We start from the raw sequence: 17,195 nt of genomic DNA on the forward strand, positions 1-17,195 counted from the left end.
AAAAATATTTTTTAAAAAAACATTAAAAATGGAGATTAAATTCCCTGCCACCTCTTCTCAACGGCTTCCTCCGAGGCGGACCGGGGTTCTCTAAACGCCTGTAGTGCCCCCCCCCCCCCCCCCCCCACACACACACACACACACGCTGTGTAAGTGACCCAGCAGATGACAAGATACGAGCCACAAGCGTCGTTCCTTCACCCATCATGCCAACATAAGGGGTCCCTTTGTGCCCCAGCCCCCTCCATCGCGGTGCTACCACGGCTGTGTCATGCCACAAAGCTGTGTGTAAATGACCCCTCCCAACCAAAAAAAAAAAAAAAAAAAACTCACAGATAAACACGCTCCCCCACTTTCCGGGGGCCCGTTAAAAGGTATGCCATACCTCGCTTCCTCTTTTTTTGCTGTAATTTATGCAAGTTTACTGCATGGGGCCGGTGCCTTTAAAAGAAGGGGGAAGAGGCGCTTGGTAGTTTTGAGGATTGGGGGGGGGGGGGGGGGGGGGGGAGATAAAGGGGAGGAGACTGAGCGAGAACAAGACGAAATAAAAAAAGAAGAAGAAGAAGAAGAAGGAGACAGCAGCACTCTCCTGACACGCTACCCTGTCATAATGCCAACCCCTTAATTCCCCGTCCGCCCATCCCCCCCGCCCGCACACCATTTTCTTTATGCACACGCCACTGCTGCCTGTCGATCAGATCACTGCGTGCACAAAAATGTCTTCCTCCGTCCCTCAGTCCTTGCAGCACCCCGAGACCCTGGACAACCCCCTTAAAAAAAAAAAAAAAAAAAGGACTGGTAGACGCGTATCAAAGCTCTCGTAAGGTGAGACGCAGCAGTTCCGAGGGAGTTTGGCAAATAGGCCGAAAGCCGGACAAATAAAAAAATGATAAAATAAATGCCGTGGCAATGGTGGCGATGATAATTGGGCCGTTTTTTTTTTTTTCCTACGAGCGGAATCCTCGGCTCATTTCACGCATGATCTCCATCACGACGATTCCATCCGGCTGACGCGGCTCTGCGCCCCACCTCCCAGAGCCGTTCCGCCGGAGGTGCCGCATCCCTCGCCAGAAAGACAAGTGGCACGCCAAAGTGTGCCCGAAGATCGAGCGTACAACGGAATCAGTCCACGGGGGAGGGGGTTCCTGGCCCACCTCCCAAAATCCGGCTCTACCCACCCACCCGATTAAACCCTGCCTGCATCTTTGACACGTCTAACGAGTCCAACGTCCTTAAAATGGCTGCCTGGTTATCGGCAGGTGGTTCGAGCAGCCTGACCGCCAGGGTGGAGGCAGCCTATCGTGTAACACTATCGCCTATGAACCAGAAGACCCAGATTAAAATCCGACTTACTACCAATGTGTCCCTGAGCAAGACACTAAACGTATCTCCGGGGGGGGGGGGGGGGGGGGGGGGGGGTGGGGTCTGTCCCTGTAACTACTGATTGTAAGTTACTCTGGATAAGGACGTCTGGCAAATGCCGTAAAGGTAAAAATGTAACAGAAGGGTCCTGGCCCACCTCCAAAAATCTGGCTTTACCCACCCGACATGTCTAACGAGTTCTTAAAATGGCTGCCCGGCCGTCGGCAGGTGGTTTGAGCGGCCTAACCGGCAGAAGCTCGCTGGGCGGAGACGTTTGTTTAGCGTTACAGCGTGATAAATTGTGCCGCCTCGTTATCCAAAGGCAAATCGCCGGGGATGACGGTGACTTCGAGTAATGACTATAATTCATGGTAATTTGAGGCCATGCCCGGGTTTGGAGTCGTAAAGCCTGAGCTTCAGTGCGGGTCGCCCGGGGTGAATGTCGCCGGCAATCGGGCAGGGCAGAGGGAGTCTCTGCAGGCCTGAGATCTTATTGGGGAGGTATTGCTCGAAACTCGCCCCCCCCCACCCAAACCCTTACTGTCTCTCGTATGCTACATTGGCAACAATTATGAGGCTACTAATTAGATATCTAATTAGCACGGCGCCGGCTAATTGATTTATCAAGGTAGAGCTTGGGAGAATTGTGGAAGGAGAAAAAAAACGGCTCGCGAGATAACAGACATAAAACTTGGTTAATAAAATTGCCCCGCGGCAATAACGAAGGATAATGGGGAGATAACGTCTTTATTTTAGAAAAGTACGGTTTTCTGGGCTCAGTAGGCCAGTAGCCCATCTGGATGTGAGACGAAAAAACACAGCGGACCTTTTTCCCCCAGAGAGGTTTTGGCATTAGAGGCCAGAAGCTGGTTGGACCAAAGGTTTCGGATAGTTGTAGTTTACTAGACCAAGAGAGGGGAGAAGAATTTTTTGATACGAAGCTGTGTAACTGTTCTGATGACTCCCAAAATAATACATAAAGCCTAAAAGGTTAAATTTCGCTGTCTCTGGCAAGTGAACAGCAAACACAAAATTTCTGAGTGGCAAGGCATTTTACACAATAGTGTCTTGAAAAGACAATTTTCTATTAAATTGTTCACAGTGACAATAACCCAACAGACGTGAATTCCTATAATATCAGCATTTTAACTGCATATATATATGCATATATCCGAACATATTAGTTCTCACAATCAGGCTACCCAACCAATCAGGGTGGTAGGGTGGTACGAGCCTAGTGGGTAACACACTCACCTATGAACCAGGAGACCCAGGTTCAAATCCCACTTACTACCATCGTGTCCCTGAGCAAGACACTTAACCCTAAGTTGCTCCAGGGGGGGGACTGTCCCTGTAACTACTGACTAAGTCGCTCTGGATAAGGGCGTCTGGTAAATTCTGTAAATGTAAATCAAGTCCATGGGTTAAGTGGAATTATTAACACACGCTGTGTAAGTGACCCAGCAGATGACAAGATACGAGCCACAAGCGTCGTTCCTTCACCCATCATGCCAACATAAGGGGTCCCTTTGTGCCCCAGCCCCCTCCATCGCGGTGCTACCACGGCTGTGTCATGCCACAAAGCTGTGTGTAAATGACCCCTCCCTTCGACACGTCTAACGAGTCCAACGTCCTTAAAATGGCTGCCTGGTTATCGGCAGGTGGTTCGAGCAGCCTGACCGCCAGGGTGGAGGCAGCCTATCGTGTAACACTATCGCCTATGAACCAGAAGACCCAGATTAAAATCCGACTTACTACCAATGTGTCCCTGAGCAAGACACTAAACGTATCTCCGGGGGGGGGGGGGGGGGGTCTGTCCCTGTAACTACTGATTGTAAGTTACTCTGGATAAGGACGTCTGGCAAATGCCCTAAAGGTAAAAATGTAACAGAAGGGTCCTGGCCCACCTCCAAAAATCTGGCTTTACCCACCCGACATGTCTAACGAGTTCTTAAAATGGCTGCCCGGCCGTCGGCAGGTGGTTTGAGCGGCCTAACCGGCAGAAGCTCGCTGGGCGGAGACGTTTGTTTAGCGTTACAGCGTGATAAATTGTGCCGCCTCGTTATCCAAAGGCAAATCGCCGGGGATGACGGTGACTTCGAGTAATGACTATAATTCATGGTAATTTGAGGCCATGCCCGGGTTTGGAGTCGTAAAGCCTGAGCTTCAGTGCGGGTCGCCCGGGGTGAATGTCGCCGGCAATCGGGCAGGGCAGAGGGAGTCTCTGCAGGCCTGAGATCTTATTGGGGAGGTATTGCTCGAAACTCGCCCCCCCCCCCACCCAAACCCTTACTGTCTCTCGTATGCTACATTGGCAACAATTATGAGGCTACTAATTAGATATCTAATTAGCACGGCGCCGGCTAATTGATTTATCAAGGTAGAGCTTGGGAGAATTGTGGAAGGAGAAAAAAAACGGCTCGCGAGATAACAGACATAAAACTTGGTTAATAAAATTGCCCCGCGGCAATAACGAAGGATAATGGGGAGATAACGTCTTTATTTTAGAAAAGTACGGTTTTCTGGGCTCAGTAGGCCAGTAGCCCATCTGGATGTGAGACGAAAAAACACAGCGGACCTTTTTCCCCCAGAGAGGTTTTGGCATTAGAGGCCAGAAGCTGGTTGGACCAAAGGTTTCGGATAGTTGTAGTTTACTAGACCAAGAGAGGGGAGAAGAATTTTTTGATACGAAGCTGTGTAACTGTTCTGATGACTCCCAAAATAATACATAAAGCCTAAAAGGTTAAATTTCGCTGTCTCTGGCAAGTGAACAGCAAACACAAAATTTCTGAGTGGCAAGGCATTTTACACAATAGTGTCTTGAAAAGACAATTTTCTATTAAATTGTTCACAGTGACAATAACCCAACAGACGTGAATTCCTATAATATCAGCATTTTAACTGCATATATATATGCATATATCCGAACATATTAGTTCTCACAATCAGGCTACCCAACCAATCAGGGTGGTAGGGTGGTACGAGCCTAGTGGGTAACACACTCACCTATGAACCAGGAGACCCAGGTTCAAATCCCACTTACTACCATCGTGTCCCTGAGCAAGACACTTAACCCTAAGTTGCTCCAGGGGGGGGACTGTCCCTGTAACTACTGACTAAGTCGCTCTGGATAAGGGCGTCTGGTAAATTCTGTAAATGTAAATCAAGTCCATGGGTTAAGTGGAATTATGTGGTCACAAGTTTCACATTATTTTTTGGTCATTGTCCATCTCTGCCACCTCCAAGATCATGTAATCATGTAAAAAAAAAAAAACTGCTGGATCCAGAGCTTGCCTCCGGTGAAGGGAATTCCATCCAGTACACTTGCTAAAAACTTTCTAAAAAGTTAACACACGCTTCTGCTGATGCAAATGTTGCTCGACCCCACCAAATTGCATTCGCTATCTGTGACAGTTAAGACAGTCCAAAAGCGCCATCACAGGATAATTGGACAATGAAGGAAGGGGGAAAAAAAAAAAAAAAAAAAAAAACGCACAGAACCAGTGAACCAAACCACCTGCAAAGTAAAAACACAGCCAACAAGTACAAATTTAAGCTCTTTCAATAGCAAGACAAAAGCAACATTTTGGCATCCTCCAGGATACTTGGGCCAACATCAAGATATTGATGTTGATGGTGGCTGGTAGTAGCCTAGTGGGTAACACACTCGCCTATGAACCAGAAGACCCAGGTTCAGGTCCCTGAGCAAGACACTTAACCCTGAGTGTCTCCAGGGGGGGACTGTCCCTGTAACTACTGATTGTAAGTCACACTGGATAAGGGTGTCTGATAAAGACATCCCCCAGAGGTGCATACACCAGAAATGTTACCCTAGCACCCATTGCAGGCTCTCAAGCTGAAGTCATTTCTTTTCCTCATACCTCAGCAGGAGACGTACAGCAGGTGACGAGACACCAGATTGGTCAAGAAGCACCCTCCACCTTCAATGCCACCGCAATCTCGCACAACCTCTCCAAACGTTATCAGCAAGTGTTCAGGAATTAACGTGGGTTATTAATTTACGTCTGGCATTATGTTTGAGGGTAGAATTAAAAGGGGCGTTGTTGCCACTTTGACAGTTTACTCTACTGGAGGGATGGACCTCATTCTTACAAAAGAAATTGCCTCATTTTAGGCTTGACCGTGGCAGAGATCAGGCCACTGAAGGTCAAATCCAAGAATTTACATAATTCCCCAAACTCATCAAGCCTTCAGCGATGTCCGTTCCCTGTGGAAGTGCTCCCAGATAAATGAGTTTCTCTGTTCAGATCACCAGTCTACATCTCGTGGAACACATCACAGGAGCCACAATTCCCATACCCCTTACGCCCTTCTCCACAATACTGATACCGGACCAACAGACACGATTCGCCCGCCATCTCAGATGAATTACCGAGACCACATGGAATGGAGAACTAATGGAGAACAATCTCTTAAAGCGTGACACCAACCCACTAAGGAAGTCCCCTCTACCTGTGGGAAGTTCCCTCTACCACCACGTTAATGCTACGAACACAAACGCATTGTCTCTGCACAAGCGACGCCGGCAAAATCCCTTTCGTCAAGTGAACAGCAAAGAGATGCACAGGGGCCTACTCCTAATCAGCTACCAAATCTGATAAAAAGGGATTACGCACATCGACAAATTCAGTGGAACATTGAGGCAGGGCTGAGAATTGCTGATTAGCTTTGCAAGTAGCTTGGAGACACCACACGGGCCTATAGCTGGAAAATCACAGAGACTGCAAATTATGTGCATTTTGCCACCACAACGCGAGCATTTATCACATCAAATCACAATGTAATTATGACTGTTATGCAGCAGTGGTGGAAAGCATGGCAGTGTAATGTGACCTGGGCGCTTTTTAGAATTTCAAGGGGAATCTGGGGGCACAAACCTCGTATTGTACAGTGGTGAAACAATAATGTCCTGAAAGGCCACCGGGAGGTCTCAGGGTGGGAGAGGAACCCAACACCATTGGTTTATTCACTAATTGGATGAACATCCCACTACCCACACTCATTGATGGCCCAGCTGTATATTACTCAGAAGAGGGTGCTGCTGGGAATATGACCAAAATTTGCATTCGGCCAGATTCTGACACTAATGAGGCCAATTAGGCGGATGGCGCCCATGGCAACAGAGTTGTAATTGGCTGGCCTGGGCAGCCAAAGAAGTTATGGGTAACAGGATGTTGGTATCAAGTCAATAATGCCGTTCTGTTACACTAGAGGCAGACAAAACTTAGGACGTTGGCATGTTTCGGTTTTATCGACTCTTTTTGTATCCTCGGGTCGAGCATCGGAGGGGAGATTGCACCACGATGGTGGTCATTTTCATCAAATGCGAGGACACACGTTCTTTAATGGGGTGCACGCAGACGGCCGCCGAGCTTGCAAGCGCACACCTAGGTGGGTAGAACGCTCCTCAGCCACGACACTTAAAGCCACGCTCTTCATTAAACAAGACAACAGCTCATTGTGGCCGTTGCCATGACAACAGGCCCTTCTATTTTTAAGCCGTGTCACTAATCAATTCCTGTTCTGCTGTCGCCCTGAGGCGGGAGGGAGGAGCGGAAAAGGGATGGTTTGGGAGGAGGTAGGAGGGTAGTACCAGCATAGGAGTGGGGGGGCAAAAGGGGAAGAATGGGGGGGGGTTCTGTGAGACAAAGAGAGAGGTGGATGAGAGGACCACAAGCAACTGGATGCCACGACATTCGCCACATGGCACATAATCATGGGCGACGGCGGGCGACCATTTTCACTAAATCTTCCAGGTTGGTTGCTGAAAGCAGATTGCTAATGGTGGAGGGCTGCCTGGAATCTAACATGACATCAGGTGCAGCGTCATTTCAACCAGCCTGAACAGGGAACACACCGAAGCGTGCTTATTATTGGGTGGCATGCCATATGTTTCTCACATTCGGTAGACGGCTGATATAGGTGGAACAGCTCCCAAAAAAAAAACCACACAGAACGCTACAGATTCGGGGGGGTGAGTCTACAGGAATACACATATGAAATGTTTAACATCCCTGCACTGATGCACAAAGGGCAGCCCACAGCCAAATTACACAAAGTGGACACTACCTTTCATTAATCTTCAAATTCAAATAAACTAATATGGTACTGTCAACTAATAATTAATAAACTAATAATTCCTTTCAAAAACGGCATTATCCTAGACTGGGAGGATATCGTGGTGCTCAGCCAGTCAGCACTGAGTGATGCCAGGCTGGTAGAAATAACACTGCTTATAAATATGTAAACATAATACATATATAACATAAATATGACTAATTAATCTTATATATTTAATTAAATATATGTATATAATTAAAAAGGTATTTTAAAAAATGGCAACACGAGTTACAAGCCTACAAAATGATGTAAGTGATATTTTAATGATACTATATTGACCACAGGTGACTTAGATAAATAAATTTCACAGGGTGCCATATAAAACAAAGCAAACCGGCAGCTGGAACAACATCGTAAAGATTCATCTTGTGCAGCGAGATCCACCTCCAATCCAGTTGATTCTAAGCAAGGCAGCAAACAGCCGCACGTTGCTGTGGTCATAATTCGCCGAAACAAGTACAGTGAGCAGTACAGTGGGAATACGGCAAAATCTCCGCATGACGCAATTAGGGCCAGAATAACCCTCACACTGAGCTTTCAGACACAGCAGCAGACATGGACTCAATGTCATTCTTCTTAAGAATTAGCCTCCTGTTCCTTTAAAAAAAAGCGGAGTCACTATATATATATATATATATATATATATATATATATACACACACACACACACACACACACACACACACACACACACACACACACACACACACACACACACCCAGGGTACCCGGTGGAGTCAAAATGTGAGGGAGCCAGTCTAAGCCGGTTTGTAACCTCAGGGTACGGAATTATCTCTTAATATGTAGCCGTTAGTGGTCAGGACGTCACACGAAGACTGAGGGAGGGCAAAACACAGAGAGCGAGAGAGAGAGAGAGAGAGGGAGGGATACAAAAGGCAGAGGGCGGGGGGTGTGGGGGGATGCAAAGCCACTGTGCTTTTGGGGCAGAAAGAGGAAAATGTAGTCCTTGTGAGACGAGAATCTAAGGCCTGGCACCTTGACAAAAAAAGGCTCATTGCGGAACTTCAGACCACAGGGTGGGGCATACATTTTGTTTAAACAAAATGGGGGGGGGGAAATGCTGGAACTTGAGCCATCTGGAGAGACTGAGGTTGCCGGGAGAGTCTAAAATGGGGCTTGAACGTGACAGAAAAATAGGTAGACATTGATGCAGCGCAAAACCAAACAAATGCGAACAAACGTGCGATTCGTTTAACCAAACGAAACGCCTTACCAACGCGAGACAAAGGTACCAGCTAGGCACACATCTGTACGTATACGAAGAGCACGCACGTGTCGAGCAGAACATCGGGGACGTTAGATGCACAGTTAGCATGACCGTCGATTCCAGTTGGAAAAACCAAGAAGCCGCCTTTTGTTCAAACGCTAAACAGGTACGATTTAATGGTGGCCTCAGGCTGATTGCGGTATAAAATGGGTGAAGGTGTAGATGTGCAGCTTGTTCTCACGTAAAAGGGGGTGGAGTCTTGTGGTGGCTGGAAGAGCGGAGAGCAGTACTGGGAATGGTAATAGGTTGCAAAAGCACAGCTAGCACAATGCGAACACACGTATTTACAGCACAAATTTACAGCCTCGTGGTACGGGGTGGTATTTACCACGTCGGCCTCAAAACACAACTGATGGAACACCAGGACATTGAAGCAAATACGGCATTTTCTAACAAATCTTTTAAATATTATCTCTACACAGAGCAAGAGTAACTGATCATTTTACCAGTCCAATATGATATCGTATTATCGACCCAAAACGTCTATACAACCCGTAGACAACTTCATTGTTACGGTGAAGAGCGTGCACGTGATGCAATTAAACATCCTACCAGCCAAACCTCCAGAGGGAGCGGTTCTGGTCAAGTGGACTGGCTTCAGAAGAACCCAGACCTGACCTCTAGCACGTCTGCTCGGTGAAAGTGCTTCCCCACTAGCGTGCCGTTGACAAAGCGTCGAACATCTGGCCCGCCCGTTGTTTGGGTGGCCGTGCCTTGTGCTCGCAGATGTCCCTCTTGAGGACACGGGGCCCATGCGGTGCAAAAAGCAGAGGCCGATCCAAGTTCACAGCGAGCACAAGAGAGCCGTTAAAGGTCAAAGAGGTGTGAACGTTGGTGCAGGGAGGAAGTAGAGAACTACATTAAACACATAACATGCCTACATTCGCTTACTGTGTAACCGGCGCAAGGTTTTACATGTACAGAATTTACCAGACGCCATTATCCAGAGCTACTTACAGTCAGTAGTCACAGGGACAGTCGTCGTCCGTCCCCCCGGAGACACTCAGAGTTAAGTGTCTTGCTCAGGGACACGATGGTAGTAAGTGGGATTTGAACCTGGGTCTTCTTGTTCTTCTGTTACCCACTAGGCTACTACCACCCCTCATTTAAAGCCGGACCCACGAGCTGTACACTCCAGGATGTCGGACATTGGCCTCCTTCCTCCGCCCGTGCGGCATTTACTACTCCCCAAGCGAGATTCGAGATCTGGTGACTCACCCGTCGGCGTTAGTGAGACCGCGGCTCGGTCCTTGCTGCCTTCAACTCGGCACACGCCATTAGTCCGGGCCTCATACAAAGCGGAGGACTCGACGGGCAGAAAGTGCATGCGGCCAACGTCCTGTACGCGGGCTGAGGGAGCGGCTGCCTGCCATCCGCCCGCTCGATAGCTTTCATTTGATCGTTTTCAACAGACGCTGAAGTGAAAAAGAAGAAGCTCGTCCTCCAGTCCTCCCGGTCGCTGCGACCGCGGCCTCTTTGCTGTTTACCGCCACTGTTTATCCAGCTAAAGTGTCGGGGAAGCCCTCCAATTAAACTTCAGAGGGGGCCGTTCATCTGGCTGATTGTTTCAGCGTGGGGTTTAATAAGCCTTGCATGAGGCCCTTCGAACACAGACGCCCATTCAGGTGTTAACAAGGCCTGTTCGTCTCTCTCTGAAAAATCCGCCTCTGAACGGAACCCAAGATGCCGACCAACTGCTAGGACACAACTTTTTAAAGTGAAGTGATTGTCATTGTGATACACAGCAGCACAGCACATGGTGCACACAGTGAAATTTGTCCTCTGCATTTACCCTTGGTGAAGCAGTGGGCAGCCATGACAGGCGCCCGGAGAGCAGTGTGTGGGGACGGTGGCACCTCAGTGGCACCTTGGCGGCTCGGGATTCAAACCGGCAACCTTCTGATTACGGGGCTGCTTCCTTAACCGCTAGGCCACCACATCCTTGGTAAGGATGGAGAAATAACGAAAGCAGGAAGCAACATTCTTAATTAAAGGGTTAAGCCACTTAAGCCCCGGTCCTCTTGCAACTAATATCACAGGAAGGCAGGATGAAACGAGGAGCCCGAAGGGATCTGGAAAAGGGAGGAGTGGGCCCGAGGCGCGATCTGGAACAGAGGAACAATGACACCGGCGACAGAGGTCTGCTGCGTGCGCAACCTTCGCCAAGGACACGGGAACCATCATCGCACGGAGCGATTAGTCCTCGGGAACGGGGAGGAACGCACCTGAGACGCAGGTAACGCATCGTCGACATGAAAAGCCGACACGAAATAATTTCTCCGCGCCCGCCGCCGTTCGACATGAATCCCTTGTTTATCGCTACACTTTACAAGCCTTCATTAACATCACATATCAATTAGCGGCACGTGCCAGCGACTGACAGGGCTTCTCCCCCTCAAAGGATTTTCACTTGGGCGGATTTTTAAATAAACTTAATTTTCCTGATTAAGAGCTAATTATACTGATTCCTCTCCCCTCGAACAGCAGCCATTCATCTCTTAATTTCAAGCAAGCAGGGGCCACAAAATGAATGCGGATCTAATGGGGCGCCCAAGAGCTTCTCTTCGCCAGTCGGGGGGGGGGGGGCTACTCGGCTGAGCAGGGCCGCTATAGATCTGGGACGTTCGGGGTTCACCAGATCTCCGCATTAACCGCACGGTCCATTAGCAAGACGCTTTTTCCTGCTCAGACAGAATGAAGTACGTTCAGCTGCCCAAATATTACATATAAAAGGGGGGGGGGGAATAAAAGTCGTGGAAGATCTGTTCCCTGCTACAGCCGGTCTCTCTCACTGCAAATGGCTGGTGGAGTGTTTGTTAGTCGGAGGACGATGCTCTTAAAGCATCAGCAATCTTACTTTCGGACCAATCAGGCTCAACCTGGGCAGCACAGTTCAGTTTTGCAGCATGGGGTTGGAAAGCAAATCGATACAGCAATACCTTGTGATTCGTTTCCTGGTATCGTTTCTTCGGTATAGTCGTTTGCATTAAATGCATTTTTTGGTGTGTTTTTATTACTATGTGTGTGGGTATATATATATATATATATATATATATATATATATATATTGGCCATTTTAGTTTTGTAACGTACTTATAATAACCTTGTTTCATAATCATATTCCTCGCTGTATCTGTGTCTATCTTTACGACGTTATAAACACCAATTCCAGCAGAATTTCCACGAGCCCAGGTGCACTCGTGTTTATAGAACGTGCCACTTTGCTATGTCTGCTACAGTGGTTTATAAAAGGGACGCTCCCGATTCCACACAGGATTCCTGCTTTAAGTGGAACTAAGGACCGAGGAGCAAGTTCCGCAACATTAAGATGCGACTTTCATTGCTGTTGTGTTGTGTGCTTGTTTCTACGACGCCTTGTTTAAGAGATAATGGCATGGCGGCCCGCTTAATCAGATGATATGATGGCGCTTTAATAGCATCAACAGAAGCAGCACTCATAAAGATGATTCCTTTCTGGGCAGACGGATTATCCCTAATCTGCACCAACACACCGGAACAAGATGATACAGGCCTGGGATACAGGAGATTGGGATCTGCAACCAAATATCTGCAGAAAGACAAGAAAAGGGACGAGAAAGACGTTCTCCCTGACACAGTGGTTCCATCGAGAACACCTGGAGACCAGGAGCCCCTTGTGGGTTTAACAAGACCAGGCATTCGCCGGCGATAAGGTGGCCACACACCATGGAAATTAAAGTGTGCACGCTGCATGAAATCCCTTCACAGGTTGTGCGCATAAGCCGGGAAGCGTCGACTCAAGTAATGAATGGGCGAAGACGGCGACGAGGGGGAGGGGAGGGAAAAACAAATACGACGTTGCCAAGTGTCTTCCGTCAGCGGAGCAGAGGGAGCGTCAATAAGAACAGTGTTCAGGGCCGTTCCTGAGGATGCGGCGAGGGAAGGAGGCTTCCACCCCCACGGCAAAAAAAAAAAAACGACTCGGGACAACCTAGAAATTCCAAAATGATGTTACGGACAGTAAAATCTGAGATAGAGACCCTAACGAGACATGGGACAACCTAGAAATTCCAAAATGAGGCTTCGGACAGTAAAATCTGAGATAGAGACCCTAACGAGACTATAGACAACCTAGAAATTCCAAAATGAGGCTTCGGACAGTAAAATCTGAGACAGAGACCCTAACGAGACATGGGACAACCTAGAAATTCCAAAATGAGGCTTCGGACAGTAAAATCTGAGACAGAGACCCTAACGAGACATGGGACAACCTAGAAATTCCAAAATGAGGCTTCGGACAGTAAAATCTGAGATAGAGACCCTAACGAGACATGGGACAACCTAGAAATTCCAAAATGAGGCTTCGGACAGTAAAATCTGAGATAGAGACCCTAACAAGACTAAAGACAACCTAGAAATTCCAAAATGACTCTTCAGATAGTAAAATCTGAGATAGAGACCCTAACGAGACATGGGACAACCTAGAAGTTCCAAAATGAGGCTTCGGACAGTAAAATCTGAGATAGAGACCCTAACGAGACTAAAGACAACCTAGAAATTCCAAAATGACTCTTCAGATAGTAAAATCTGAGATAGAGACCCTAACGAGACATGGGACAACCTAGAAATTCCAAAATGAGGCTTCGGACAGTAAAATCTGAGATAGAGACCCTAACGAGACTATAGACAACCTAGAAATTCCAAAATGAGGCTTCGGACAGTAAAATCTGAGATAGAGACCCTAACGAGACTAAAGACAACCTAGAAATTCCAAAATGAGGCTTCGGACAGTAAAATCTGAGATAGAGACCCTAACGAGACATGGGACAACCTAGAAATTCCAAAATGAGGCTTCGGACAGTAAAATCTGAGATAGAGACCCTAACGAGACATGGGACAACCTAGAAATTCCAAAATGAGGCTTCGGACAGTAAAATCTGAGATAGAGACCCTAACGAGACATGGGACAACCTAGAAGTTCCAAAATGACTCTTCAGATAGTAAAATCTGCGATAGAGACCCATACGAGACATGGGACAACCTAGAAGTTCCAAAATGACTCTTCAGATAGTAAAATCTGCGATAGAGACCCTAACGAGACTAAAGACAACCTAGAAAATCCAAAATGAGGCTTCGGACAGTAAAATCTGAGATAGAGACCCTAACGAGACATGGGACAACCTAGAATTTCCAAAATGAGGCTTCGGACAGTAAAATCTGAGATAGAGACCCTAACGAGACATGGGACAACCTAGAAATTCCAAAATGAGGCTTCGGACAGTAAAATCTGAGATAGAGACCCTAACGAGACATGGGACAACCTAGAAGTTCCAAAATGACTCTTCAGATAGTAAAATCTGCGATAGAGACCCATACGAGACATGGGACAACCTAGAAGTTCCAAAATGACTCTTCAGATAGTAAAATCTGCGATAGAGACCCATACGAGACTCTGGACAACCTAGAATATGCCAGTATGCAGATTAAAGTTGACACTGACCCGTCTACACAGCATGTGGACCTCCGTTCATTCTGTCAGGCCTGACCACAGATGCGCCAGTCGGTACCTTTTGACGGTCAGCGTAACGGAGACCATCCATTTAACGATGAACCTTTTTAAAAGAAAACCACCTGCCAGCGTCCCGCAGACGGCTGTACCCCTCTTACTTCAGATGGGGTTACGGCGGGGGCAAAAGGTCACAACGACACTGCAGCATACGTCAAAACCCGTTTTGTTTTAAATAACACGGTTTTGAGGTATTTTACAGCGCAGTAGGTAACTGGTAAAGTTAGGTCCACTAACTTTTTTTTTTTTTTTTACCAAGAAAAAGGGGGTTCGACGTGTGACACGCCCGGCGCACCGAGAAGAACAGACCGCATACGTTATCGATTATTCCTTTTTCTCTTTCTGCCCGTTAATCAGCGGGCTCCCTGTCGGTCGCAGATCGATACGCGCGTCCGGGCCCGGAATTAAAATCTCGGTCCGTCGGGCAGCCATTTGCGTGGCGTCTCGGCGCAAGTTGAGAGCAGCGTTCTCGCTCGCGTAAATGGCTGATGCGTTTTCGGATTCTGTTTTTTTTTTTTTTTTCTCTCTTTTCTCCTCCTTCTCCAGCCTGTAATTGCACGGCCGTCGCCTTCCAGCGTGCTTCGCTGCTCGCCGCACTTCGCCGCTCGGAGGAAAGGGGGGGGACTCAAAAAAAATAATAAAAACCACCGAGAAAAGTCTGTGCGCTTCCACAGCCTTTTTATTTGATCTTATTTGATTGAAAACGTGCGTTTTTTTAGGGACGGAGCGGGCTGCGTCGTGCGCCCGGAGCAGCTCGCCGCGCAGCCGGGGAGGACGCCGGGCTTTTCTCCGCCAATCTGGGTTAAACCCCCAGAGACGCCCGACGGAACAATGGACGCGGGCGTAATTAGGGCCCGGGCGCCTGTTCGCGGCCGTAATTCGGACTTTCCGACGGGGGGCGAGGGGGGGAACAGTCAGCGGCTGTCCAGACGGGAGCCGCTCCGGCCAAAACCGCAGCATCTCCGACTAGCCGAAGCCGCTATGCTATTGTTCTGGCTCCGCACGACAATTCACCCCCCGAACCGCCGGAGAAGCTCCCGCGAAGCCCCTTCGTCCTCCTCCTCCTCCTCAAAAAAAACTAAAATAAAAAATGAACCCCAATACGGAAGCGGTCCGACGAATTGCGACCTCCGCCGGCTAGGCCCCGTCCGAAGCCTCGGACTCACCTGGCTCGCCCGTCCCCGTCAGGTCGCGCTGGCGCGGGCTTCGCTCTCCGGTCCTGAGGCGCTACAGTCGCTCGTGACGACCAGTCCCCGGCACCGGCAGCAACACAAAGGCGCTGATTGGGCCTCGGCGGCCGCTCATCCCCCCCCCGCTCCCCGGCCAGACAGACGGGTTATTGGTCGGCGGCTGAGTCGGAGACGCGCCCCTATTAAGGTGTATGTTGTTGTCTGTGTCTGGAGGGGAGGGGACAAGGAGCCCCAGAAACGATGGGAACTAAACGGGCTTCGCTGTGCGCGTCGCGTCGCGTCGGCGGCCGCGGAGGCTTCCGTCCTTCCTCGCATTCCGGTTACATTTCAACAACTACGAAGGGTTTTTTTTTTTTTTTGGTGTAAGATTTACGACGCGGATGTAAATACGGCAAAAATTACAAACGTTGAAGATTTTTTTTATATTATTATTATTATTATTTGTTAATTTCTTTGAGGGGGGTGCTGACTCAAGTCTCCAAAACGCCGATATTCTCGGACGCGAACAATGCGGGAACCTGACCTACTTTCACGCCGGCTGCGCTGCCAATACGGGCCTTTAATAAGCGTTTTAATTAGACAGAGCCCGGAACCCTGCGCCATTTCTCTCTCTCTGCGTGTGTGTGTGTGTGTGTGTGTTGCGGAATTTCTTTTTTTTATTCCGTGGTGCGATACAAAGGGCTCCTGCGCGGACGGGGACGTATTGATTTATGCGCCACTGAGGATACGAATGTAGCCCCGCCCCCTTTTATCACACACACACACACACACACACACACACACACACACTCCATCCGTCATGTTTGTTTACACTCGTTCAGAAACGAGATGTGGTGGCTTTTTTTTTTTTTTTATTCCACGTCGCACACGTCGCTCTCGATCGCCTGTAATCGAACTGCAATCCCGATAAAACGGACCGCCGGCCTCGTCCGCGCCGGTAGCCGGGCCCTCTGCCGGCTCTCGGGTGGAAGTGTCCCGGAACGCGTGCACTCGGTCTCTTGGACCTGGTGTCACCCGAAACCCGACCCTGTCACCCGTGTTCGAGTCCGTGTGCAAAAGTGGAACAGTTTACAACACGAGACGTAACGTGGAAGTGAATTTACATTTACAGCATTTACCAGACGGCCTTATCCAGAGCGACTTACAGTCAGTAGTTACAGGGACAGTCCCCCCCTGGAGACACTCAGGGTTAAGTGTCCTGCTCAGGGACACGATGGTAGTAAGTGGGGTTTGAACCTGGGTCTCCTGGTTACCACTAGGCTACTACCACCCTAGAAAAAGGACATATTGAATAAAATGCACCTCCGACCATCTCAGGTTCAGTAACGTAGCAAGTTTGGTCCTGACTGTGAGAGACCCCGCCCCTCCATCGCCGCTCAAATTGCACGTCAAAAATAACCAACAATGGCAGGAAGTCGCCCCCCCCCTGACACATCAACCACTTCCCCCTAAACCAACGGGCACAGGGCCGGGAAAAGCCAGTCTGCTCCCGCGACCGGGCCGATGTGGTGGGCAGGTACCGCGCTGGGAGGGTGTGGCAATTCGCATTGAATTCGTGGGAACAATTACATTTACATTTAAGGCATTCGGCAGACGCCATTATCCAGAGCGACTTACAACGTGCTTCCATGTCACCATGGATGAAGTGATCAGTTCTGGTTCACTAGGAC

General features: G+C 48.7%; 1 protein-coding gene across 3 annotated transcripts in view; it reads right to left on the reverse strand.

The window, feature by feature from the left end:
- Window positions 1-15,662, reverse strand: part of gatad2b (GATA zinc finger domain containing 2B) — a 30,454-nt gene extending 14,792 nt beyond the window's left edge. Inside the window, exon 1 of one of the 3 annotated variants that reach the window (XM_028964153.1) lies at window positions 15,502-15,662. Coding sequence is in view for 1 of the 3 variants with exons in the window: in XM_028964152.1 (XP_028819985.1) it covers window positions 334-383 (50 nt within the window). In the remaining 2 variants the exon portion in view is untranslated. Of the gene's footprint in view, window positions 1-333; window positions 415-14,269; window positions 14,343-15,501 lie in introns of those variants that run through there. The other 2 variants (XM_028964154.1, XM_028964152.1) reach the window with 2 other exon arrangements.
- Between the last annotated feature and the right edge of the window lie 1,533 nt (window positions 15,663-17,195).

Source organism: Denticeps clupeoides, chromosome 20, assembly GCF_900700375.1.
Source record: "Denticeps clupeoides chromosome 20, fDenClu1.1, whole genome shotgun sequence".
Taxonomy (NCBI): domain Eukaryota; kingdom Metazoa; phylum Chordata; class Actinopteri; order Clupeiformes; family Denticipitidae; genus Denticeps; species Denticeps clupeoides.